The sequence below is a fragment of the Bos javanicus genome, chromosome 2 (assembly GCF_032452875.1).
Source record: "Bos javanicus breed banteng chromosome 2, ARS-OSU_banteng_1.0, whole genome shotgun sequence".
NCBI lineage: Eukaryota > Metazoa > Chordata > Mammalia > Artiodactyla > Bovidae > Bos > Bos javanicus.
In genome coordinates this window covers 126,385,200-126,409,835 of record NC_083869.1, presented here as the reverse complement: position 1 = coordinate 126,409,835, position 24,636 = coordinate 126,385,200, and the positions used below count along the sequence as shown (strand labels likewise).

Here is a 24,636-nt window from a genome sequence, read left to right as displayed (position 1 = left end):
TTGTTGAGCCACCACCATGCTTGATACCTCTGGACTTGCTCCTTTGGAATTCTAGGTGCTGGGCAAGCGCAATTTTACCAGGGTCTGTTGAGAGCGCCACTCGGACTCCGTTCCATTTTTCTTGGTGGCGATCCAGTTCGTATCTTACAGCTCCCGCCTGGAAGCCGGCAATATAATGAATTGCCTTGACTCTTGCTTCAATCCACTTTCCTCGCTTAATATGCAGCCCAAAGTTTTGCAGCTCGCTGTCAGATGGTAGTGCTAGACTTTCACACTGCTCCCAAAGCCTCCGCTGGGGCTGTTTCAGAACACGGAGTTACAAACTTTAAGAAACAGACAGCTCCAGACGGAAATCCACGCCAGGCTTTGAGCTCTGCTTCTGGCTTCCGTCAACTGACATAGTTGCCCTTTTGCTCAAACTCGCAGCTCCAGTTCTCACTCGGGAGAGCTCTGTTGGGTGTCTGCTTGCTTCGCCGCGGCGGAGACGCGTGCAGGGCCACCACCCGGCGCTCCATCCGATTTCCCCGCGTCTTAGTTCAGAACCTAGACAAACCCTCACTTGGGTCCCTGGACTTAAACGTTTTCCTTCAAAAAAAAAAAAAAAAGTGTAGAAAAGAGGGAGCCGGGCCCGATCTTTTGTTTATTGAATTTTGTATTTCGGACACTTAGGGGAAGCAAATAGCCAGAAAGAAAAGGCGGTCCACCTTGCAAACGCTTCCATCTCTTAGCAAACCCTCTAGGCCTGGGTTCCACATTTTGCAGTTGACTGCGTGGATTTTAATAGGTTGCTCCCTTACTCTCAGGCCCAATCCATGCACACCGTGCAGCCAGATTAAATGAGAGCACATCCTCTGCCATTTTCAGTCGGTTTGTCCTGGCAGCCCTGCCCCCCTTCCTTGGCTGCAGCAGCCGCGGGAGTTAATGCTGCGCGCAGGAAACTCCGCCTGATTCTCCGGGCGGGAGATCCAGTCCATGTTTGCCGAGTGCCGTGCGGTCGGGGACGGCGATAAGAACTCTCTCGTGAGGGAGCCAGCGAGACTTTAGTCCGGTTTCCATGTCAACGATTCAGTCCATATTTGCCATCAGGCTGTTGGTGGCACTGGAGCTTTCGTGCGGGGAGCGCTGTCCTAGTCCTAGTTCTCCAGTCTGCGCCGGGATTCCTGAGCTGCCAGGGTGTGGGGTTAAAAGGCAGGGACCGTGGGGGAGAAAACTCCACCAACGGGAGGACCCACAGTCCCAAACCCGGGTCTTGTAGCTCGGGCCAGCCACGTGCCCAGCTCCTCCCCTCCCCCCCTTTCCCGCTGCCATTGCCCCTAGGGAAAGCTAATGGGCCAGTTTCTAAGAAAGTTCCCGTCCACTCGGCTGTCCCTGGGACAGTGATGTGGGCTCTAGAGGTAGCCGTGGAAGAGGATCCTAAAGGATTTGAAATTAAAAAAAAAAAAAAAAAAGGTGGGAAAGGAGAAATCCTACATTACCTCCTTCAACCCAAGTGGATAGATTTTTGTGCACTTTATTGCTAGATAAAGATGGTGGCTGTTTTCAAAACAGCATGCCCACGTGTCAGAAAGGGATTTTGGCATTTTCCAAATTTCACAACCATTGAAGAAGGGGGATGAGGGCTTTCTCTGGAGACAAATTCATTCTGGCTTCCAGATTTTCACTGGGCTCCAGGTTTCTCCTTACACTCCAGCTCTGAGGGAAATGGCAGGGTAATTGCATGTAAAAAATTCTTCATTTGTGTGCAGGACTCAGGACTGTTTGCCAGCTCAGAGGCAGTTGATTAAATAGCCAAGCTCCATTTCTGAGGCAGCCTATAATTTGGTTTCTAGGACCTGATGCACCAGGAGAGTTGTTGCCCCTGAGGACTGTGAATGAAAGGAGGGCACTGGTCCATTCCAGTCAGTCAGATCCTGGTAGGATGGTTTGGTTCTTGGCTTGAGGGGAAGAAAACACCACTCTTAATAGTCATAAGAAGTTTGTGCCTTTTTAGTGTAAGATATTAGGTTTTCTGGGGGGTTAAGAATGAGTTCAGGTTTGGGGAATTATTCAGTGACCAGTGAGTGGTACAGCCAAAAAACTCCAGGGGCCTGCAGAATCTGGAAATTCTAAGGTAATAGTTCTGTGGCCTGAAGTGTCTATTTACAGCATTTAAGGGGGGATGAAGCCTTGGTGTCTAATGCCTAGCTGACCTAGCATCTCTCAAGGCAGCCCTGGGCTTGGTGAGGAGCTGGTATCCCCTCTGGCCTGTGTAGCCTGTCATGTCAGAGCATTCTAAGTCAGTCAGAGGACAAGGCTGCTGCTGAGATGTGGTGGAGCCTGTGAATCTAGAATTTTCTGTGTATACCTCCAGTTCACTCAGCATCTCTTAGAATGTAACAGTAAACTTTAATGATTCTTTACAATGAAGGACAGAAAAACAAATTTAGGTTGCATCTGTTTTCTGAGTGAGGTGTTAGACTGCACCTTTTCTCTCTTTTTAAGGAGAAAATGGTTCCCTCTATTTGGTCATCCCTCTTAGGCAGTGGTTCCTTTGAACACTCAGGTTCCACCAGTCCCTGGAGTCTCTTCTGTGGTCTGTTACAGTCTTACAGGTACTGTCTTTGGAGACTGGGACCCTTGGTCATTGTGGGCAAAGGTGGGGCTTGTGTCTTCCTGCGAGAAGGCTGTCATATGTCCCCAAAATATCTTCAGGGGTGACCATTTTATATCAGTTGAGATGACCAGCTTTGATCTCAAACCCATTCTGATGTTCTGATCCCACTGTTGTATGTAGCACCACTTTTCTTTTTATTACTATTATTTCTAATGCCAAGTAGGTAGACAGGGGCAGCACTGGGGACTCTACTACTTTTTAAAGTCACCCTCCACTGCCCTCGTCTTTGTAAGTGATAGGCTAAGCGATAGGACAGTACCCTACGCTGTCTTATAACTGTAAAATGGGGATAATGGACTTCATACTCCTTATAAATAATAGGCCGGTCCCCTACGCTGTCTTATGACTCTGTAAAATGGGGATCAGGGACTTCATGCCCCCCAGGGCCTGTGAGGACCAGCTAATGAGGGCAGAGAGTGGGAAAACGGAAAGTCTGAAACAATGATCTGTCATTCCATGCAGCTTGCAAAGAGGATACAACGTAAAGCTCAGCTGGGTCTTTGGAGCAGGTCTGCAAAAAGCTTTGAAGAAGGAAAAGTGCCGCGGAGATGCTAAGTAGCGGCCAAGAGACCAGGCCCGCTGCCAGGGGGGGTCAGGCCTGGGCCGAGGCGGCCGCGGTCTCGGGCTCAGGCCAATTTTGCAGCCGCGAGTAAAGTTCACGCTGCCCGCGGCGCGGAGGGGACCGACCTGGATAGGGAGGCCAGGAGGGAGGCGGCGCGCAGGCTCCGGAGAGGCGCGAGCTCCGGGCCGGGTTTTCCCCGAAGCCTTCGGCGGCGGCGCTGCCGAGCGAGAGCGGCAGAGCGCCTGCCGCCGCCGCCGCCGCCGCCGCGGCTGGTTCTCTCCCCTCCTCCTTTGTGAGGGGAAGGGAGCGAGTCCATTCCACGGCCTGCGCCCCGCTCCGCGCTCCGTTCCGGGTTTGCCAGGCGGCCGCGACGGCTCTGGGTAAAATGGCAGTGCTGAGCCTCGTGTCGGAGTGAGGGGGACTCGGAGGAGAGTGGGGCGCTCTAGCCGCTCAGTCCGGCCGCCCGCCCGCTCGCCCGCCCGCCGCCGCGCAGTAGCCTCGGCCCGGCGCCGCGGCCGGGGAGGGGAGGCAGGGCGCCCGGCCCGGCCCACGCTCCGACTCTGCCTGCCGGCGCCCGGGCTGCTGCCGCGCGCCCTCCAGCCCGCCCGTCCCGGGTCCCCCTCCCCCCGCTCCCTCCCTCCCCGCCCCCTCCCCCTCGCCTCCCTCCCTCCCCTCCCTCCCTCCCTCCCTCCTTTCTCCGGCAGCAGAAAGCGGAGAGTCACAGCGGGGCCAGGCCCTGGGGAGCGGAGCCTCCACCGCCCCCCTCATTCCCAGGCAAGGGCTTGGGGGGGAATGAGCCGGGAGAGCCGGGTCCCGAGCTTACAGAGCCGGGAGCAGCTGAGCCGCCGGCGCCTCGGCCGCCGCCGCCGCCTCCTCCTCCTCCGCCGCCGCCGCCAGCCCGGAGCCTGAGCCGGCGGGGCGGGGGGGAGAGGAGCGAGCGAGCGAGCGCAGCGCAAAAGCCGCGGAGCCCCGCGAGGCCCGCCCGGGCGGGTGGGGAGGGAAGCCCGAGGGGACTCGGCCCCGGGGCGGGGTGGGGTGGGAGGGGGGTGAGAGAAGACGAAGACAGGGCCGGGTCTCTCCGCGGACGAGACAGCGGGGATCATGGCCGCGCAGGTCGCCCCCGCCGCCGCCAGCAGCCTGGGCAACCCGCCGCCGCCGCCGCCCTCGGAGCTGAAGAAAGCGGAGCAGCAGCAGCAGCAGCAGCGGGAGGAGGCGGGGGGCGAGGCGGCGGCGGCGGAGCGCGGGGAAATGAAGGCAGCCGCCGGGCAGGAAAGCGAGGGCCCCGCCGTGGGGCCGCCGCAGCCACTGGGAAAGGAGCTGCAGGACGGGGCCGAGAGCAATGGGGGTGGCGGCGGCGGCGGAGCCGGCGGGCCCGGCGCGGAGCCGGACCTGAAGAACTCGAACGGGAACGCGGGCCCTAGGCCCGCCCTGAACAATAACCTCACGGAGCCGCCCGGCGGCGGTGGCGGCGGCAGCAGCGACGGGGTGGGGGCGCCTCCTCACTCAGCCGCGGCCGCCTTGCCGCCCCCAGCCTACGGCTTCGGGCAACCCTACGGCCGGAGCCCGTCTGCCGTCGCCGCCGCCGCGGCCGCCGTCTTCCACCAACAACATGGCGGACAACAAAGCCCTGGCCTGGCAGCGCTGCAGAGCGGCGGCGGCGGCGGGGGCCTGGAGCCCTACGCGGGGCCCCAGCAGAACTCGCACGACCACGGCTTCCCCAACCACCAGTACAACTCCTACTACCCCAACCGCAGCGCCTACCCCCCGCCCCCCCAGGCCTACGCGCTGAGCTCCCCGAGAGGTGGCACTCCGGGCTCCGGCGCGGCGGCGGCGGCCGCCGGCTCCAAGCCGCCTCCCTCTTCCAGCGCCTCCGCCTCCTCGTCGTCTTCGTCCTTCGCTCAGCAGCGCTTCGGGGCCATGGGGGGAGGCGGCCCCTCAGCGGCCGCAGGGGGAACCCCCCAGCCCACCGCCACCCCCACCCTCAACCAACTGCTCACGTCGCCCAGCTCGGCCCGTGGCTACCAGGGCTACCCCGGGGGCGACTACGGCGGCGGGCCCCAGGACGGGGGCGCCGGCAAGGGCCCGGCGGACATGGCCTCACAGTGCTGGGGGGCTGCTGCTGCTGCGGCGGCGGCGGCCGCGGCCGCCTCGGGAGGGGCCCAACAAAGGAGCCACCACGCGCCCATGAGCCCTGGGAGCAGCGGCGGCGGGGGGCAGCTCGCCCGGACCCCGCAGGTAACACGGCTGAGTGGGGTGGGGGGGCCTGTGGCGATTGGGGTGGGGGGTCCTGGGAGTGGGTGGCGGCGGCGGGGAGCGGGCCACGGCCGTGGGCTACCCCCAGTCTGGGGCCCCCACTGCTGGGGAGCTGCCATTGTCTCGCTCTTTCTCTCTTAAAATGGCTGCCCGTCTGCCTTCCTCTCTTTCCCTCCTTCAGCCTTTGTGTGGGGCTTTCCTTGAGGTGTCTGCTCCCCTCCTCCTCCTCCCCGGGTCCCTTCCAGCTCCGGGGGGTCTTCAGAGGGGTGCGGAGCCGGGTGTGCGGGAAAAGGGCCCGGCCCGGGGTGAGGGGGTGTTGGGGGCTCAGGTTAGGGGTGTAGGCAGCCCTCGGAGGTCGGGAGTTGAGTGAACAGTTCTCTGCTCACCTGCCGCTCCTCTCTGCCCTCCCTACCTTCCTCTAGGCCGGTCCCCATCTGTGCTTTCAAGGAGGGGGCCCCTCGGGCTCGGGGGGACCTCGAGGGAGGGCAGGGGCCTGCTTGGGAGCAGCTAGAGGCCGGCTTCGGTTCACCCTGGGCAGCCCGGGTCGTCTCCTGTCTTAGTCTCCGTCGGCCCAGTGGCCTGGGCTTCTCCCTGGAAGTGCTGGTAAACAGCTGAGTGATTGGAGTAGTAAGTGCAGATTGCTTTGGTTTGGGATTTGAATTATGGAGGTAAAATCCTTCTGTCAAAGCCAGGAGACAGTTGGTCTTAGGTTGACATCCTATCTGTGATCTGATTGGCTCCCCATCTCCTGCTCTTGGCCATTTATAATTGCCTCTGATGTAATGGTACAACAATCCTGATGAGCTCATAAACTTTTACACTCTGCTTTTCTGCCAGTGATAACCCAAACCATCGCTGCCACTATCTGCCTTTTATTCCAGAGCTGAAATTGGCTGTGACCTTGAGGAGGGAGGTTTAAGCAGCAATACTGTATCAGCAGGAGCAGAGCCCCAGACAGGCTGCCCTTGTTACATTGTGCCCGGAACAAAAGAGGAGGCAGTGGCATTTTGCTTGTACCTTGGATTTATTTTGCTTGTTATGTTTTATGCAGCCTGAAATAGATTCTGTGTTGTCCGAACAGTAGCTGAGTTTTTCTCTACAATGGGTTTGCTGTTTGTTTTGGTTTTGTGACTTTCCTGATGGTATAAATGACTTCTTTGATGGCTCTGAAGATGCGTTTGTCTTGAGTAATTTTGACCCTGTTCGCTTTGCAGAATTGAAATTATTTTACTGAGCTTTTTATTGAGTGGCAAATGTGGGATCTTTATCAGAGGGGGTAAGAGAAAACTGAGAACTGGAGGCTTTCTGAGAGAGAATTTCACATTTAAGTGTTCTAAGGAAGGCTGGCGTCATTCTTTGTTTACATGTTGAATCTTGTTAACACTTTTCTTTTGTTAATTAAACTTTGGGAGAGCAACTCAATTTAAAGGGAAGGACATCTTTCATGATCTTGAGAGGTACCGTTTCTTAAAGGCTTGGTTTGGTGAAATTTATCATTTGTTCCTGGAATATAAAAAAACCAAGTTTTCTATTTTGTCATCGTTTTACAGCTTTGAAATACAGGTCAGTTTTTTTCTCTGCATTTTAAGTTCCATTTATTTCTGTCTTCCAAGATAATAAAAATATGACCTACAATGATACTTAAGATTTGCTTAGAAATTACAACTTTTAGGTATGTTTCTGTGCATTCTGCTTTATTTTGCTCTTCCTTCTTCATCGTGTTCTGTCTTCAATGCTTTGGTCAGGAATATTGGGTGTTCTATGGAGTCATCTTTTCAAAGCAGGGGAAAAGGCTTGATCCTTTTTCATGTCTGTCCCTCTCTCAGCAGTACCCAGTTGTACCTTTGTCCTGTGAGATTTTATTCACATTTTGTTCACTTAGGTGGCCTAATTATATATATATACCTTCCCCGTTCTAGAGCTGCTTTTCCACTGTTACTTGGAGCTGGGATTTTTTTAAAGTAGTTGTGTCAGATAGCAGGTTTAGAGGTCTATGCCTTGACTCCATGTCTTCCATGATGTCCTATATCTGGGCAAGAAATAGGGAAATTTTAAATTGGATTCCTAGTGTCTGGAGGATAAATTTTGTTTTAGAACATCCTCTTGTCTCTGGGTAATTCTATATCTCTTTATATCTCTTTCCTCTCATTTCCCCCTTTATTTGTGGAGGAGGGGGAAAGAGGGCTGAGAAATTTACTTTTCTTAAATCATTGGAGAAAAAATTTGGGGTAAGTCAAGGCTCATTTAAAAACAAAAATTAATTTGAATTCTTTAAGTTTGGGGATATTCAGGCAAATTTTTTTTTTTTAAATAACGTTTACCGTATAGCATTTTCTGCTTTTCAGTCATTAAATATTTGAGCATTCTGTATGTACTTGGTACTATGTTCTATGCGGGGTAAAAGGTCGGAAAATAGATACAATCCTTGTCTGTGCTGCCTTTGGGCAACTTTTCTGACTCCCTTTTAACATTACCAGGCTTAGCACCTCACACAACATAGATTCCTGTTGGATTTCAGTTCATTTGCCTATTCTCCTGAGACCCACAGCCATGGGCTGGAGAGCATTCACTCTTAGGAGAGACAGTGCAACTTCCAGTTTTGTAGGTTGCTTCAGATATGTCATCTAGATGAAGGTTGTAGGTGGATAGATTTCATACTGAATTCCTTTTTGCTACTTAAGGATAAATTTCTTGTCAGACCATGATGGCCTATTCTTAACATTCTTAAATAATAAGATATTGCTCTGTTCTTTTCTTTCCCTCAGTCTTGAATTAACAGTTTTTTGTAGATACTTGATTAACACATCTAAGATAGTAATGCTCTCCTTTGACTCTGCCTTTTTGAAAGAAAGATTAGATAAGTGTGTGTATTGTGGCTGTGTCTTTTCACAGGAGCTGGAAAGATCCCAGCAAACAGACATTTCCTTTAAGCCTTTCCATAAGTAAAATTGTATCTCAAAGAGTTGTATCCTGCTAGTAATGAAATACTTTTCAGTCACCAATGTGACTGAACCTCACTTAAAGCTTTTTACTTCGGATGCTTTTAGCTATAGTACCTTGAGAGTAGTACCAGCTCATCAAAGTAAAAAAAATCCAATAGAATATGTAGTCCAGGATCAAAGTGAATTTGATTGTAGAAGCTTGGTTGTTAGTTCCTGCTATGGAAATATCAAACGGTACTTCCGACTCCTGGGAAACAAACACAGGAATCCTAGGCTTATTATGGGAATGCCTACTGGCAGAAATTCTGGGCTGGCTGAAACACAGGACTCTTGGAGTTCTCTCAAGTAGGAGGGATCAGGGTAACCACATTGAGACAGCACTTAGTTGTAAGGGCTTCATGTGTCTCTGCTCTCCACGAGAGAACTGGGGGTAATGGAGTGGGGTTGATGGTGAGAGAAGAGAGAAAGCCGTCAGGACCAAAGCTGGCTTCTTTGTTATGGGCCCTGTGGGGACTTTTTAAGGTTCCTTCCTTTGTGTGTGACACAGAGTTACCATGACAAGTGGCACCTGCTGTAACAAGATGTCCTGGATTGCATTAAACATTCATATGTTAGATTGACTCCTGTAGTGTGTGACGTCTCTAGCAAGCCTTTTACAAAGTTAGTGAACCTTTTTTGAAATGTGGAAATCAGCTAACAAAGTAATGGTCAGGGGCTTTTCCCATCCCCGTCCCTCAAAAGGTGGTATTGATTGGCTACAAATCCCAAAATTCTAGAAGGATCTGAAGCATGCAAATACGGTATTCAGAATAAATTGGCACTGAACAGTTCTTTGCTGCCTGTGAGCTGGAGTGATACCTTGATCTCTGATATGGAGTCCTAGATTCCCTTTGCTTTTCTCTTGAGTTTTTTCCTGGTTAGATTGGTCATTATCGTTACTGTTGTGCATCGAGTTGCGTGTGGCGCAGTAGTGAGGGGTGACGAGCACAGGAGTTGGGAAGAGAAGCTTTGGCTCCATATGTAGCCCTGGATTAAGCTGTGTGACTTTGGACAGGGCATTTGCCTTCTCTGGTTCATTTTCTCTTCATCGGACTGCATGACCTTCTTCTCTGATGCTGTGTATCTGTCTGTGCTTCCATACCTGGCTTGTTAGGAGGGCAGCCTCTTCCTGTACCTTTTTCGATAGGGATCCAGAGACCATCTTTCTTCCCCTGGGCTCATGGAACTCGAGGCTGTTTTCTCTTGAGGATTTACAGAATCAGGCTCTAAATAGTTGGGTACCACTGTGTCTGTGGCCCTTCGCAGAACCCTACCAGACTCCTTTGCTTTGAGACTGTTAATCTGTTTGTCATTAGTCATTCCACCTGGCTTGTGGTATTAAAACACTAAGTAGTAATTGAAAAAATTAGGCAGACTTCATTAAAGCAAGACTTGAAAAATAGTTCCTTCAAAATCTCCACAAGACGATTTTGGAGGTAGATTAGGAATGGAGTGAGGAGTGGATGTTCATAAATTGAATGTTAACACCGTATCTTTTCTGGGGCAGGATAGGAAGGTGGGGAGAGGCAGCATTAAGCTCTCCAGCTTCTTCTGGTGTTTGGGCAGGTCTAGGTCTGGTTTGGGCAGTTGGTTGTAATCTGAGTGCCTGAACTTGCCCTGTAAGTTTTGCTGAGAGAGGAGTAAAAGTTCCTGAGACTGGAACAGGAACAGGAAAAGCTCAAGTGTTTCAGGGTCAGCTTTGTAGGTGTACTGCTTTCTCATAGCCCTGGTTTTGCTGTTGTCGTTGTTGTTTTTAAACCAGGTGGTGTGGTTTGCAATTGGTCCTGGAAATGCTGTTCTCTCAGGTGTTCTCCAGTGCCCCTGAATTTCCGGTCTTTCTCCTCTTGGTTTAGCAGTTAAAAAGTGTAATTTAGGCATCTTAGAGGGGTGCTAGAAGGAAGCTTCCCTTTATGAATGAGGGAAAGGTGTTTGATAATTCTCTGCTTGACACAGCAGCTTCTTCTCTCGGAAGGAACCAAATGTTTCAGAGCTTTGTGTAAATACTTGCTGAGCTGTCAATATGTACCCAGGAGGTTTCTGTAGTAAGATGTAAACGGCTCTATAGAATGTTTGACAGGCAAATTAATAAACAGTTTTCAAGCAAAGATAATGCTAGTTTCTTTTCACGTGGTGAAATAAAATAACATTGAAGAAAAAGACCTGGGGATAGAGAAGAGAGAGTGATGTGGGGGTGGAGGTGAGGGCAGGGAGCATGGAGATAAGAGATGATCTAAAAGAGTTTGAAGTGAAAAGATGATGCCATGGAAGAGAAGCCTCCTGGCTCCGTGCTAAGTTCAGGACACGTGGAGCCCTGTTTAAAATCGATTGCAGTTCAGAGTGAAAATAAACAAGTTTGGAAAGAAGGACCTAAGTTTCAGTCAGTGAATTAAGTGTGCTTCTTAAACTTTGTTTATGAGACTGTGAGTTTTAAATTTAAAGCCTTGTTCTTTCAGAAAGGTTTTGTAGTTTGGTGAGATGTTTTTAGGGCTGGGGTTTGCATTTTTAGAATACTATAAAGAGAAAAAAAGATACTACAACTTAGGTGTTGTCTGTCCCAAGCCTCTGTTGTGCTTTGGCTCTCAGGATTATAAGCCCACTCCAAGGGCTGTGTTTATTTATGTAGTTTTTACTGGACTCCTATGCATCACTTATTTATATATGAAAATTAATGCCCCAGGTTTCAGTACAGTGTTTGGGGACTCAACAAATCTTGCCTGAAGGGTTATGTGGGTAGATTCAATTTTTGTTTTTAAAATTGCCATTTTAGGATTAAACACGTTTCTGGGTTGTTTTAGTGAAACATCCTTTTTATGGAGGAGGAAGTATTTTAGAATTGTCTGAACTGTCTTCTGATCGTAATCTCCCTTGGTGGTCTTGTGAGATGACTGGATTTACTTTCTCAAAGTCCCTTTTCAAACGTAATCCACTGGCTCTGACACCAGTTTTCTTCTCAAGAAGTGTTTTTTAGACCAGATTCCTGGAAGTGCCTTTTTGACCCAACATAGTATCGATAGTAGGGAGTATGAATGTAATTATGGCTCTGACCATAATTTTTAGTTAGGTTCAGCTCACTTACCAAAGACTATCAGCTTGTTTTAAAACAAGATACAAAAACTTGGGTTGACACTGACATTGGTTATCCAGGCTTTTCCCAGTATGGTGGTAGGGAGGGTCTTAGAACTTCAGGTTTGTTGCTAAGAGCCTGATTTCTAGCTCAGGGAGGTCTGGAGTTTCAGATGAGAGTGGGAAGTAGCTCTGTCTGAACATATCTACTAGATACTAGGGAGGGACTTGAGAGATAGAGGCAATATCTGCTTCAGAGGAATTTAGTTTTCTTGGGAAGCATGCTTATGTGCACACATTTGGAAAACTTGCAGAGCAAGGTTTTATAAATGGATATAGACCAAACTAAGTGTATGGCCTGAAGGAATCTGGGAATAAGGAGCAATGAGATTTGGGCAGGGTAAACCTGGGACAGCTTTTCAGAGGCAGTGATTTATGAAGTTAAATGTCCAAAAAAGGGAAAGTTAAATTACTAATTTGCTTTTTCATAGTGCTACTCTGAGTTTCACGGGCTTTACAGAATCCAAATTACACATCCATCCCCAGACCTGTAGTTGTCTCATTCTGGTGACTTTGGGGATTTGGACTGTAACCAATTCCATGAAAGAGAGTGGTTTCAGGGTCTTAGTGGTTCCTGTGGTTACATGGGGCCTTTAGTACAACCTGCCAAGTTCTTGGCCAGTTCAGGGCCTCTTTTGTAGTAATTTTGGGTTTGGAAGGTTGTGTCACCTTCAGAGTTGTGTGCCCTGGATGCTTCAGTGTCCGTGGTTCAACTTTGGTTAGAGAACCTGAGTTTTTTCTTTTTTGGCAGAGGTAATTGACCTTTCTTAAAACAGGAGCCATGAGGTACCTGTCCAGATCTTAGACTGCTGCTGTTTTTGAAGATTTGGGAGCCATGCTCAAGCTGAGTTGCTTGGATCAGACCTTATATTGAGGGTTGTTGGACGGGTAAACCTGCATATACGCAGTTTGCCCATCTGTTCACAGAAATGGCCTTCAATATTGTTTTTGACTAGGTTGGCTATGGCCAAGAAGCTCCTAAATGCTGCAAACACATGCTTATTCCTTATAGGAGCCTCTTTAATGTAGTAATTTTGGTTTCTCTTTACCTGCTGGTCCATGTGTGATTGGATCACAAGCAATTTTTGGCACTTCTCAAAGGGCTCTAAGTAGATGCTTAACAGCTAAAGGTGCATGGAGGATCCAGTGCCAGGTTACTACAGGGCTTCCACCTGGAGGAGGAGGGTGGGTTATGCTGTTCCCATGTAAAGTTGTATGGAGTCTTGAATACAGATTCTAGTTTGGAAATATCTCTTTCACCACCTTTTCCTGGCCGTTCTGGCATTTTGCAAAAATGAGTTTCCAGCAACTTGGAAATGGGCACAGTGGTTCAGCAGCAAGTTTGTAGGGGCTGAGATGAACTTCTCAGTCAATCTAGGTTTTAGAAGAATCCAAGTTAGGGTGAATATTGGCTTAACTGTCCTGAGTATTCCTCCTTGAACTCACTCTTCCCCCTGTTTAAATGGATGGCATTAGTGAATTTGAAGGGACATCTGAGTGAACTTTTGTTTATTTTTGTTAGTCATTTGTGCATACTAGAAGATGGTCTTGGGACAGGTTGAATCTTTATTTCCCAGTGGCGTCTGCATTTTCTAAGGGTGGACTGCAGTGGGAGGAAGTCTGATGCCAAGAATGCATTCCAACATGCAGCCAAGTAGGAAATTTGATCCCTGAAATGTTGACTTAGTGTTGGTTATGGTACATATTAGAAATCACTCAGTAATCCAGGACAGATTTTTGTCGCCCTCCAGGAAGTTAATGTTGATATGAAATACTAAGGGGCTTTTGGGCACTGGGCTATGTGCTCTTCAGGCCCAGAGTTGCTGCTTGAATATGAAGAGGAAATGTGCCATGTGCTTCCCCCTTGCCTTTTTTGCATTTGGGCTTCCTTATGGCTTCATTGCTTCTGGGTTCCCAAGTCTGCAGTGTTAGATATTAGACTTCCTCTTCCCTTGGCACTGGCGCATTCATGATTTTTTTGTGGCTCTTCACCAGCAGCCAAGAATTTTGTATGCGTTTCCCTCTTAAACTTGTTAGCTTTCAGCTTGCTTGTTTATAGACATCTCTGTTAAAAGGAACTCCCCCTTCAAGATCTAGCAGCAGCATGACAGCAGCAGGGGAGATGAGGGACTGGTGTGATGTCAGTCGTTTGAAAACCCATTTGCTGTGTGCTTAGTGTTTTTTATTTTGCCTCCTGTTTTCCTTGAGGTCACAACTTGCATGAGTGCATCTGGATCCAGCTGTTTATTCTCAACTGACTGGTGCCTGGTGTACTTTGACTTTAAGAAGAGTGTGAGTTCAGCCACGTGGTAGAGGATTAAAGGCTACCTCGTGCTGGGTGCTTCCTTTTAGAGGAAACAGATATGTCTTTGGGCTCTTCTTGCCCAGTGATTTCCCCTGTCTCTTGGGTAGACCTTATTACTGCTTTCTGCTGTTCTTAAAGAAGTCACCTGAGCAGAAATGCTGGAAATAGGTTACTGTTTGTTACTGCATCTTCTCTGGTGAATACAGATGGCATTCTCTCTTGCATTTTGGACAAGATTCTGTTCTGGCCACAAAGTGATGGAGTTTCATGAGCATTAGCCTGCCTTTTGTTTCTAGACTTCTAACTTTTTTACTTGTTTAGGAGTCTGGGCTGCCAAAGTTATAAAAGATTTGGGGATCACTTCAGTAGTTAATGTGTCCACAATTTTGTCCTGGGCCAGGGATAGACCAGGGACCTCACTGAGTTCCGTGTTTTCTACTGATGGCATGTCAGAGGTGACTATTACTGACAACTGCCATGTCTTTGAGTACTTACTGTGTGCCAAGCACTATGCTTGTGTGTCTCCATGAATTTCTTCATTTAATCTTCAAAACCCTGAAAGGCGGGTTCTACTGTTACTCCTCCCACTTTACAGACGAGAAAGTAGAGTAAGAATGAGAAATTTGCCCTAGGGCAAAAAAAACTAGTAAAAGGTAGAGTTCAGATTTGAATCTAGGTTTGTCTGATTCTCCAGAACTATGTAACATTATAAAATACTAAGTTTGCTTATCCAAAGTAAATTATTCAAGCACTGGAGCTTGTTGGGACATTATTTTTGCAATAGTCTAGAACTGTTACATGGGGTGAAAGACTGAAAAGCCTTTAGTTACAGTTGACATTATGCCAAGATTTCTGTCCCATCCATCTCTTCCATTTAGATTTTTATTTAGGTTTCTGATGAATGGCTGTATGATACCAGTGGTAAGAATTGGCAGCATTTGGTCCTGAGGCCCTGTTCTCTTTGACAGTGGGGGTGGAGGTAGGATTCAGACTCAAAGATAGAAACCTTCACTTTGATCTAAGTGAATATAACTTGCATTATGAAAATGTTTGCCGAGTGATTTTACTTTCTAGAACTTGGGGCACTCACTGGAGAGATGAGGATTTTTGTCTTAATTTTCCACTTCAAGAGAGTGAACACATAAAGGTTAAGTGCCTCGCGGTTTCATGTTAGAGTCAGTTCTGAAATTGAGGTTTAAAGTTCCCTTAGGCTGTGTGACTTTATGCAGGTCACTTAACTTCTCTGAATCTGTATCCTCAACTGTGTAAGGAGGAAAACTACCTGCCTTGCAACTGTAGTCAATGTTAAATAACATATATGAAAGTATTATTTTTTTTTTTTGAAAGTATTATTTTTTATCAACTGAAATTTGAACACAACTCCTAGTTGGTAGAGGCCTCTGCTTGAGAAGGGGATAGAATTGAGTGCTTAAACACAGCATTGGTCTTTGCTAAATTAAAAGCTGCCCTGTAGTATTTAGCTACATCTGAGTTGTATTAATGCTAAAACAACAAAACCCCAACAAGTTTTGTTAAGCATCTGTTCTAGTTTGATAGGTACATTAGTACAGTGGTTCTCAGTGTCATCCCTAACCGTCCGTCATCACCCAGCACTACCTGGGTCCTGTTTCGAAGTGCAAAGACTCATCCAGACCTGCTGAATCTGAAGCTGTGACAGTGTGTTTCAGTGAGACCTCCAGGCCACTGTAGTGCATACTCAAGCTTGAGAACTGGATTTATGCTCATCTAGGCTACAGAGTATATCTGAATTACCTGAGGGGCTTCTTCCAAATTGTACCAAAGGCTAAAATGTTCCAGATGTATCTGCCCCTCACATTGTGTTCAAAGTGTGTTATTAGTTAGAGAAAAGTTTAAAAGTGCTTGGAGTTGGGGGAGAAAAAAGGAAATACTTTTTTTTTTTTTAAGAAAATACTTTTGATATACATAGTATATTTTCTACTATGCAGTAAGGACACACTCTGTTTATAGGACCTAGGGACTCCCTGCCTTCCATTTCTTTCTCTTCTAGCTCTTTGGTGGCATAGCGTGAGGATAATCTGAACCTGTGGTCTGGTTGGTTGATGAAGGTGGAAAAGCTCATTTTAGGATGGTGACCTATGGTGGTCTCCAAGTATGACCAGTTAAGAAAACTGATTCTTGAAAACGCTGCTCAGAGGCTAGTATGGGAGCCTTAATTAAATGCTACGATAACCTTTCAGCTTGTTGATGGCCAGCCGATCTGAGAATCTGGTGGTCCCTGAGTAGATCATTCTTAATAACTTCCCTCTATCTCTCATTCCGGCCCCTTGTCCCAGTGGCCATCTTGAGTTTTGTTGTTTTTCCTTTCCTTGTGTCACTTGTTGTCAAGTCCTAGTAAATAAACCCTCTAAGAAGACTCCTGACAAGTTACCAAGTGGATGAGGTCTCTTTGAGTAATGGACATTTGAGCCACAACCTGTCCCTCGTTGTATGTCTTAAGGATTGTGCTTGGCACAGAAATGGTCAGATAATAAACATTAATAATGGAAAGACCAAGTGGAGAACCAGTGTTTAGTTCATGTGGGCTTTCTGAAAACCCTATGTGGTTTCTGAATCCTTCCCATTAAAAATAAGTTTCCTGTACCAGACCACTTTTCCCTCCTGCCTGAGTAGGGAAACTGTGATCGCTGTGACCCGGCTGCGATGAAGGCAGAGGCTTCCAGGAGGCAGTATGTTGACAGTTTGATCTGTGAGTTGGTATTTGTATGTACAGATGAATACTCTGGCAGGGAGTCATGTGCTCCGTGTGTGTTTCTGTATTCTAGACTCACTGTATCATCCCTCTGCCATTTAGCTTTATTTTCTCTCTGTTCTTGCTTTCTTGCTTTTTCATTCTCTCCTTTGGTGTCTAACTCTGTTAGTAGAATGCAGAGCACATTGGGAGACATCAGTAACTTTAACACATCAGAGCTGGTAAAACGTCTTACAAGAACTGGAGAGGCAGTTTGTACCACTTTCAGGACAACATCGTTTCAGTGAAGATTCCTGGTGTCTGCTCACCTCTGTTGGAATGGCCTGGCTAACTGGAGGCAGGACGTGCCTTTGTCTAATTAACTAATAAACCAGAGTTCCCTAGGTGATCTCTGCCTGTTCTCCTTTCCCACTTTATTTCCTTTGGTCTAGGGATTGTTTCTCAGCCCTCAGTCTGTTTTGGGGGTTCTGTTGGTCTAGGACAGATTTGTAACATTCTTGTTTTTCTTTCTAGTCTGTGATTTCGATCTTCTGCTTTCCCAGTGCAGCTTTGAATTGGCTTCTTTAAAACCCCTACATAAAACCTCAAGTGACCAATATGTGGTCTCATTATGGTATTTTGGGTTAAAATAAAATGAGATTGAGATAGCTGTGTTCACCCACCCAGACATATTTACCAAAGGGAAATTCTGTGTGCCTTGAATAAGACAGTCTCAAAAGAGTCTGTGAGCCAAAACAGACTTGGGGGTGGGGGTATGGATAAATATTAGCTAGATTTCCATAGCTTAGCATGCCAAGTAGCCATCCCAATTTGATTATACTGGCCAGAGATAGCAAGAAAGACAGCTGGTATCTTTGGTCTGTTCTCATGTATTTCTGGTATAAATGATGAAGCTAGGCTCTTTACACATTTGTGTGGACAGTGGTATGGAGGAGGTTGGTACCCAGGTACTTTGGGAGCTCTGAAGAGAGAATTGGAGAATCTATAGGAAGGACTCTGGTTTTTCATTTGGGGAACTAATGACCTTTAAAAAGCCTGATTTGGAAGCATCTCAGAGTATTCTTGCCTGGAGAATCCCAGGGACTGGGGAGCCTCGTGGGCTGCAGTCCAAGGGGTCGATGAGAGTCGGACATGACCAAGTGACTTCCTACTTTCACTTTCCACTTTTCATGCATTGGAGAAGGAAATGGCAACCCACTCCAGCGTTCTTGCCTGGAGAATCCCAGGGACGGGGGAGCCTGGTGGGCTGCCGTCTATGGGGTCGCACAGAGTCGGACACAACTGAAGCGACTTAGCAGCAGCAGCAGCAGCAGGGAATGAAATGGCTGGATGGCATCACCGATGTAATGGACATGAACTTGGGCAAACTTCGGGAGATGGTGAGGGACAGGGAGGCCTGGCGTGCTGCAGTCCATGGGGTCGCAAAGAGTCAGACACGACTGGGTGACTGAACAACAGCATAATCTTAGTAAGGTTGGCTGTTCCCTCAGCCAGTCTTTAATTTATTTTATTGTACCTGTTGTAGTCCCAGTGGACGTAGGGGGACCAAGGGAAAGGCTGGCATTTTTGGAGAGTGGTCCAAGGCAGCCCTAGGAATTAATGAAATAGTGATATGGCTGCCTTTTCTCAGTATCTTTATCAAAAACATAGTACTTGGTTGGATTGATGACAGTCAAAGCATGATGACATACAGAATCCCCTGCTGCATGTAAGTCATGTTCCTACAGCTAAGTGATGTATCACAGATATCTGTTTTAGTAAAGAAGAAAAAACTGGCAGAATGTAGAACTGTGTACTCAGAGAAGTTTAGGATCTTTTTATATAACCCATGCCAGATCAGTCCAACTTTGGAGATAAAAGGAATAGAGGGTAGGGAGGGGGCAAGAGAGCTTTTTAAAAGAGAAGGCAAGAAGGCCTTAATGTTTTTTGGTTAAGAACAGTTTTTGCCTTTTTTTCTTTGTTTCTGAGCAGTTACCCGCAGAGCAATTTAATACATGGAAGAAAGAGTAGTATTTTAGAAACCAGGTCAAAAGAACTAGGTGTGATTTAGAAGTGTTGTCCTTACTGAAAAGTTGATAGGTACTCTCCTGGGTAAAGCTCCGTTTGTAAGGTTATGTGACCCTTGTCTCTCCAGGTATCCCTTAAGTGTACCGTATCAATTCATGATGAATGACAAATAGGTAGGGAAGAAAATGTCTTAAAAAACTGCCCCTCTTGTTTGGGCTTGTGGTCCATCCACACTAAGGTCCTTTCCTGAGTAGAAGTACCAAATGATGGCTTGCAGGAGGAAATATATTTTTTCTGATGTCAACTCATAACACTTAGTGTGGGTAGCAAAATCTGTACATTAAGTTTTTAATTATTAAGCATGTACTGGGGATACAGTATTACCACTCTGTCTTCCTTGTATATCATCAAGATTTCTTAGGCTTTGATCATGCTTCATTTCTCAAGAATTTTCAGGATAAGAACTTTTTTTTTAGCTGATTTAATTGTCCAGTCCTGTTACTGAAATTGTCTCATTTAAAGCATACAATAGTTGGGACTTGCCAGTGTAAGAAGTCTTGTGGCAAAACTTTTTTTGAAAAACCTGTATCTACCTGCCATTCAGCACTTGCTTACAGTAATGCAGCAAATATTTAATGAGCTTCTACAGTGCATCAGGCACCAGGATTCTAATGCCATGGAGTACTTTCTAGTAGGGAAAGATGTATATATATAAATAACCACAAATAACTGTATAATTGTGATTAACACACTGGGAAAGTACCACCTTCAATAAATTATCTTCCAACTATTTCATAAAGTAAATATTTAATTTATGATTATCTTGGCTAGTGGGTGACTTTGTACTTGGGATGAGTACCAGTCAGTTCTGATTCCCTTTCCCTCCATTGCTCCCGAGTCAAGCGTTACAGGAAATTCTCCGTCTCAGGTTCAGCTTGTAATGGGCCGGAGTCCATTGTTTCTGAGGCTCTTCTTTGTGTGGCAGTGCATTGCAGGACAGTTGGCATCCTGCTCTCCAGGTAACAAACGCCAGTAATGCCACAGAACTGCTGTGATAACCAAAGAGGCACTTTCATACATTTGTTTCCAAACGCTGCTCAGGGGCTCCTGTTGTCCTGGTTGAAAACTGTTGGACTTTACTGTCAGGATTCTTGGAAGGAGCTATTGAGAAATTCCTTTGGAAGAACACACTGAAAGTAGGTGGAGCTTGAGAATTGGACTGGTCAACGCTTTTGGTGTCTGGCTTGTGTGCTTTTGTTTTTTAAGTAGGTATTTTGAAACCACTTTCAGCTCCATTCTGCTTTTTCTCCTGTTGAGGGTGTAGAGAAGGAAGTAATTTGTTAACTTCTAGTTGACCACTTTGGGTTTCTGGTCTTGAGTGTGTGGGACTGGACCTTAACTATTCTGGTTTCTAAGCTTTATTGCTAGAAATTTGGGATTTGTGTAGATGATAATAGCTAAAGTTAAGTTTTGGAGGATACAGCTATCATTTAAACACAGATACATGCTTTATATTCTAGCCTTGTAGCTTATATATTCTAGTCTAGGGTATAGACATTAAACAAGATAAATAAGTAAACTTTAGCATATAGTATGCTTAGTGATATGTGCTCAGAAGCAAAGTTAATCAGGGGTCAGCTGCGAGAAGTGTGCTGGATTGAAATTTTAAATAGGTGCACCAGGGGAGGTCAGTTTGAAGTGATATTTTACGTGAGAGAGCTGTGCTAATACCTGGAAGGAGAAAGAGTATTCCAAGTGGAGAGATGAGTGAGTGCAAAGACTCTGAGGCTGGAGCATGTCCAGGTGGTTTAAAGAACAGTGTCTTGTGTTGTTTTGTTTTAATAACTTATTTCATTCAACCCTGAGGGTGCTATTACTGTCATCTCTATTCTGTTGATATAGAAACTGAAGGACAGAGACGTTGGAGGCAGAGCTCTTAGGATTGACCTAATGTTTAGCCAAAGCATTTCCTCTCAACATGAATGCTGGTAGGAATTGCCAGACCTACAGAATCCCACTTTCTCTTTCACAGTCTCCTTTCTTTTCCTCTTAAAGTGGGTAAGTGTGTTTTACATACAGGTGTCTTATGTTCCTTCCCAGAGCTTATGTTCTACTCTAGGGTATAGACAGTGAACAAGATAAATAAGTAAAGCTTGTAGTAATTGTTAGTAATAGTTGCTTAGGTGGACAAGACAGTCAGGGATTGAGTATTAACAATTTGGGGAAATCTTAGCTTTGAGAGTGCTGCTTACTTGGGAATCTGAGTTCCATTCCAGGTTTTGCTCGATTGGCCGGGCACTGCCCTCTTCAGACCATTGTTTGGCTAAGGAAAACCGAACGTGTATCTGAGTTCTCGAGGTGCTCTGCGCTGGAGATGGAGGCAATTTGGAAGGAGGCCATGGAGCCCAAATGCTTCCAGACTGGACCTGAGAATCGCCTGAAGAGATTCCTGGCCCCATCCCAGAGCTGCTGATTCAGAATCTGGAGGGCAGGATTCTAGTATGCAGCTGGGGAGGTTAAGGTGCGACCTGGCTAGCACCTGCCCCTCTCCCAGCTGGTCAGAGAGCTGGGGTGGAAACCCAGTCGTTCTCTGTCTGGTGTACTCTTCTCACCACGTTGTACTGCTGCCTCACTCTTCAGATTAAAAAGTTGTAAAGAAGGGGATGTTTAATTTTATCAAATGGCATTTCATTCTTGTTTAGTTACTGTCTTGGGGCCTTGTGTGCCTACATGCTCAGTCGTGTCTGACTCTTTGTGACTCTATGGATTGTAGCCCACCAGGCTGTTCTCTCCATGGGATTTTCCAGGCGACGACACTGGAGGGGGTTGCTATTCCTCCCGGGGATCTTCCCAACCCAACCCAGGGATCAGACGTGTAACTCCTGTGTCTCTTGCATTGGAGGTGGATTCTTTACCACTGAGCCGTCAGGGAAGTCTTGTCTTGGGGCCTCACTGTTTTATATATTTTATCCCTGTTTTAATAGTACCTTTCTCAAGAGGGTGTGTGTCTTTCTTAGAGGTTTTTGTAATTCATTGGAAATTGGGAGAATTTGGTTTGCTAAGTTTGGTGTTTCAAAAAAGTGATCATTTTTGGAAGACCACTTTACTTTCTCTGTGAAAGGTGGCTAATGAAAGTGCTCTGAATGAGAAGAACTTTATCATTTGTTGGGGAATTTATTACTTTGATGCTCTAGCTGCTTTATTTGAAGACCCTTTCAGGAACCAACGAAGAAATAAAGATTTATCAGCCACCTGGTTGTGGTTTTTCTGTCATATGCCTCTTTTGGATGGACAGCTGTGAGGTGGTTATTACAGTTGGCTCTCATGATCTGAAGATTCAATGACTTTCCCGCTCTGGTCTCTCTTTTCTGCCTTGAGTGAGGTTGTTTCTTTTAATCCCCTGATCTTCTGGTTTGGAAGGATGGAGCACAACAGCCTAAATACCTCTGAGCCTGGACAAGCCAAGCCTCGTGTCACTTTCGAGACAGTGTGGGTTGGAAGGTCGCTGAGTCTGTCGTCTGGTTGCAGCCCCTCCTAGGGGTTCCTTGAGGTTGATGCTTCAGGTGATGTCTTTGAAATGCGCTCTTACTTAAGGCTGCAAAGAGGAATGTGCCCTCATCTTCAGGAATCACTTCCGGTAAACAGAATGGGGGTAGGTAGAACTTTTCATTGACTTTGGATTTTTTATTTATATTGTGAACATGTACAGAACTTTGAAAGAATTTTTTTTTTTAAACTGTCTCTTTGGAGTGGTAGTTGTAAACTAGTGGTTGGTAATTCCTCTCACACCACAGGCGTATGACCAGTTTGTTGAGAACTTGAATGAACTAGAACTAAACTGAAAGAATTTTCACTCTCTTGTGAAGTAGAAAAATGGGGTGTGATTCTCAGGTTATGAATGATAAGACATATAGGCTAAGTGGGTTGATTTCCTGGGTTAGGTATGGGTAGATTTGATGAGAGATTTTTATTATCAATTTAGATTCAGGAAATCATCAGTGAATGCTGCTGGTGAGACCAGATAGGAAGTAAAGAATCTCTTACTGCCCTGGGTCACATTATCGGTGGGGAAATGACTGCTTAACTGCAAGACAAAACGAAAAGGAAGGAATCTCATTGTTGGAGGCAGGATCTGGGATAGAACTAAATAAGCAGGTTTCTGGGCAGTTTCTCCGTGATTGGGGTTGGGCTCCTAGACCAGTCTTCAAAGCCTTGAAGTGTGCTGGAGGAGTGAGAAAAGACTGAATGAGGATACAGATGTCTGTATGGCTGGGGAGGGGAGCACAACGAGAATGATTTATGCTGGTCAACACGTGTATCTCGGGGTGCAAAGGGTGGTTCTGTTTATGGAAGTCTGCTCAGTCCTTCCTTAGATCTGAGTGGGGCCATGTGGAGCTTGTGGGGAAGCCGAGAGACCTTAACTTTTTCTACTTGTCCCTGCCTGGAATGCTGCTCAGTAGGGGAGGGTCCCACCCGGGAACTGGATCAACAGCTGCGGCCCGTCCCTATAATCACAGGAAGCTGAGGCCGGGTGCCTTTGTATGGGAGCTCCGCAGCCAGACAATAGTTTGTGCTGGCGGGGCCATGTGGCGCGTCACGTGACCTGGGGCTGTTTTCTGCCGGGGTCCTTACCCATCTGTTCTCTCGGCTCTTTCTGGGTTATCAGGCGCCAGTCCAAGTCCTCCCAGGCAGCCAGCTTCATGGCCAGAGATTACGAGCACTAACCTTCCTGGCAGGGGCGGTATGGCTTCGCGTTTATGCAGATTAGCCATGTGTTTCTCACTTCAAGGCGTTCCACAGGAAAAGCCTTTTCCTGTGTTTGGCTCTCAGTGGGCGGTTCCCAGCTTACTGTACTGGGACTCAGCAAGCAGCAGGCGTGCACGAGAGGGATCACAGTACACTGGCCCCCTCCCATTCCACCTCCAGTGCTACGTCACCACAACACAACCACTCGCGCTCTCATACTGTTGGTGTCATTCATTCGGTGCCAAGATTGCTTTAAAAAATTCCCTTGGCCCCAGTTCAAACAGGAGTACAGCTGGGATGTGTTAGATTTTAGGCAGTCTGCCCTCAATTTGAGATGAGTTATAAATAGCAGTGCCGACTTCCTTAACTACCGCTCTCTGAGGTAAAATGCAGGTTAATTACTGTGGGAATCAATTAGGGGGTTCTTTCGGTTAAAGAGCCAGGGATGCTTTTTTTTATTGTTATTATTAAAAGTCATACAACAGATCTGGCCAGGAATAAATTTGAAAGCACAAGGAGTAAGAAATGATATTCTAGGTTTCTGCCGGCCCCAACTAGTTGGCATTTAGGGTGACAGGTCGAGTGGCAGTCAAGACTTCTGCTTGCTGATGGACGCATTTTGTGGCAGCCCCCGGCCCATCCCTCTCTGATCACGTTCTTGCTGGTCCTTGGGTACTAAATCTGGCTCCTTTGGTTTGCTGCCTGGTCACTTCCTTTCTGCATCTTCGGATTGGGACTGAAACCTGGAGCTTTTCTGAGTGGAGCTTTTATTTCAAGAAAATTAAGAAGTTTCTCTTTCCTTTTGCCCCTGCCATGTGGTACGGTGTGTTTTGATGAATTGTATATCGCTTGGTAGTTGGGTCCTTGGTCATGCCCTCTCTACTCCCTTCTGAATCAGTCGTGATCACAAGAGAATTTGGAAGTCAAGTGTGTTATATCTCAGCAACCCCTTAGGTTGTTATGGCTTCCCTTGGTGCAGTAAGAAGTTGTAAGGGATTCCGTTAGCCCTCTGATCTGGTGGGGCTTTTAATTCCATTTGCTTAGAGCAGGGGGACTCTATGCAAGTGGTGAGTCTGTAAGTGGTTTGTTCTGAATATATTCAAAGGGTCTAGCCTGCCAGGCATGCCTTTCCTTTTGATGCCCCTAAACAGCATCTTTTGATGCACTTCATTTGGCAGGCAGTTTGTAACACGTCCAGTGATCTGGAAAGAGATAAATGGTGAATGGAGATGGGGGTTTTCTTATGGCTCTTTTCCTCTGTTTTATTTTTATTTT

General features: G+C 46.9%; 1 protein-coding gene across 5 annotated transcripts in view; it reads left to right on the top strand.

Annotated features, from left to right (window-relative positions):
* Positions 1-4,255: 4,255 nt before the first annotated feature.
* ARID1A (AT-rich interaction domain 1A) overlaps positions 4,256-24,636 on the top strand; it is a 68,540-nt gene continuing 48,159 nt past the window's right edge. For 4 of the 5 annotated variants that reach the window (XM_061392063.1, XM_061392054.1, XM_061392045.1 and 1 more), the window contains exon 1: positions 4,256-5,450. In XM_061392063.1, coding sequence (XP_061248047.1) covers positions 4,317-5,450 — 1,134 coding nt within the window. In that variant the 5' untranslated portion in view covers positions 4,256-4,316. Of the gene's footprint in view, positions 5,451-5,804; positions 22,268-24,636 lie in introns of those variants that run through there. The other variant, XM_061392074.1, reaches the window with a different exon arrangement.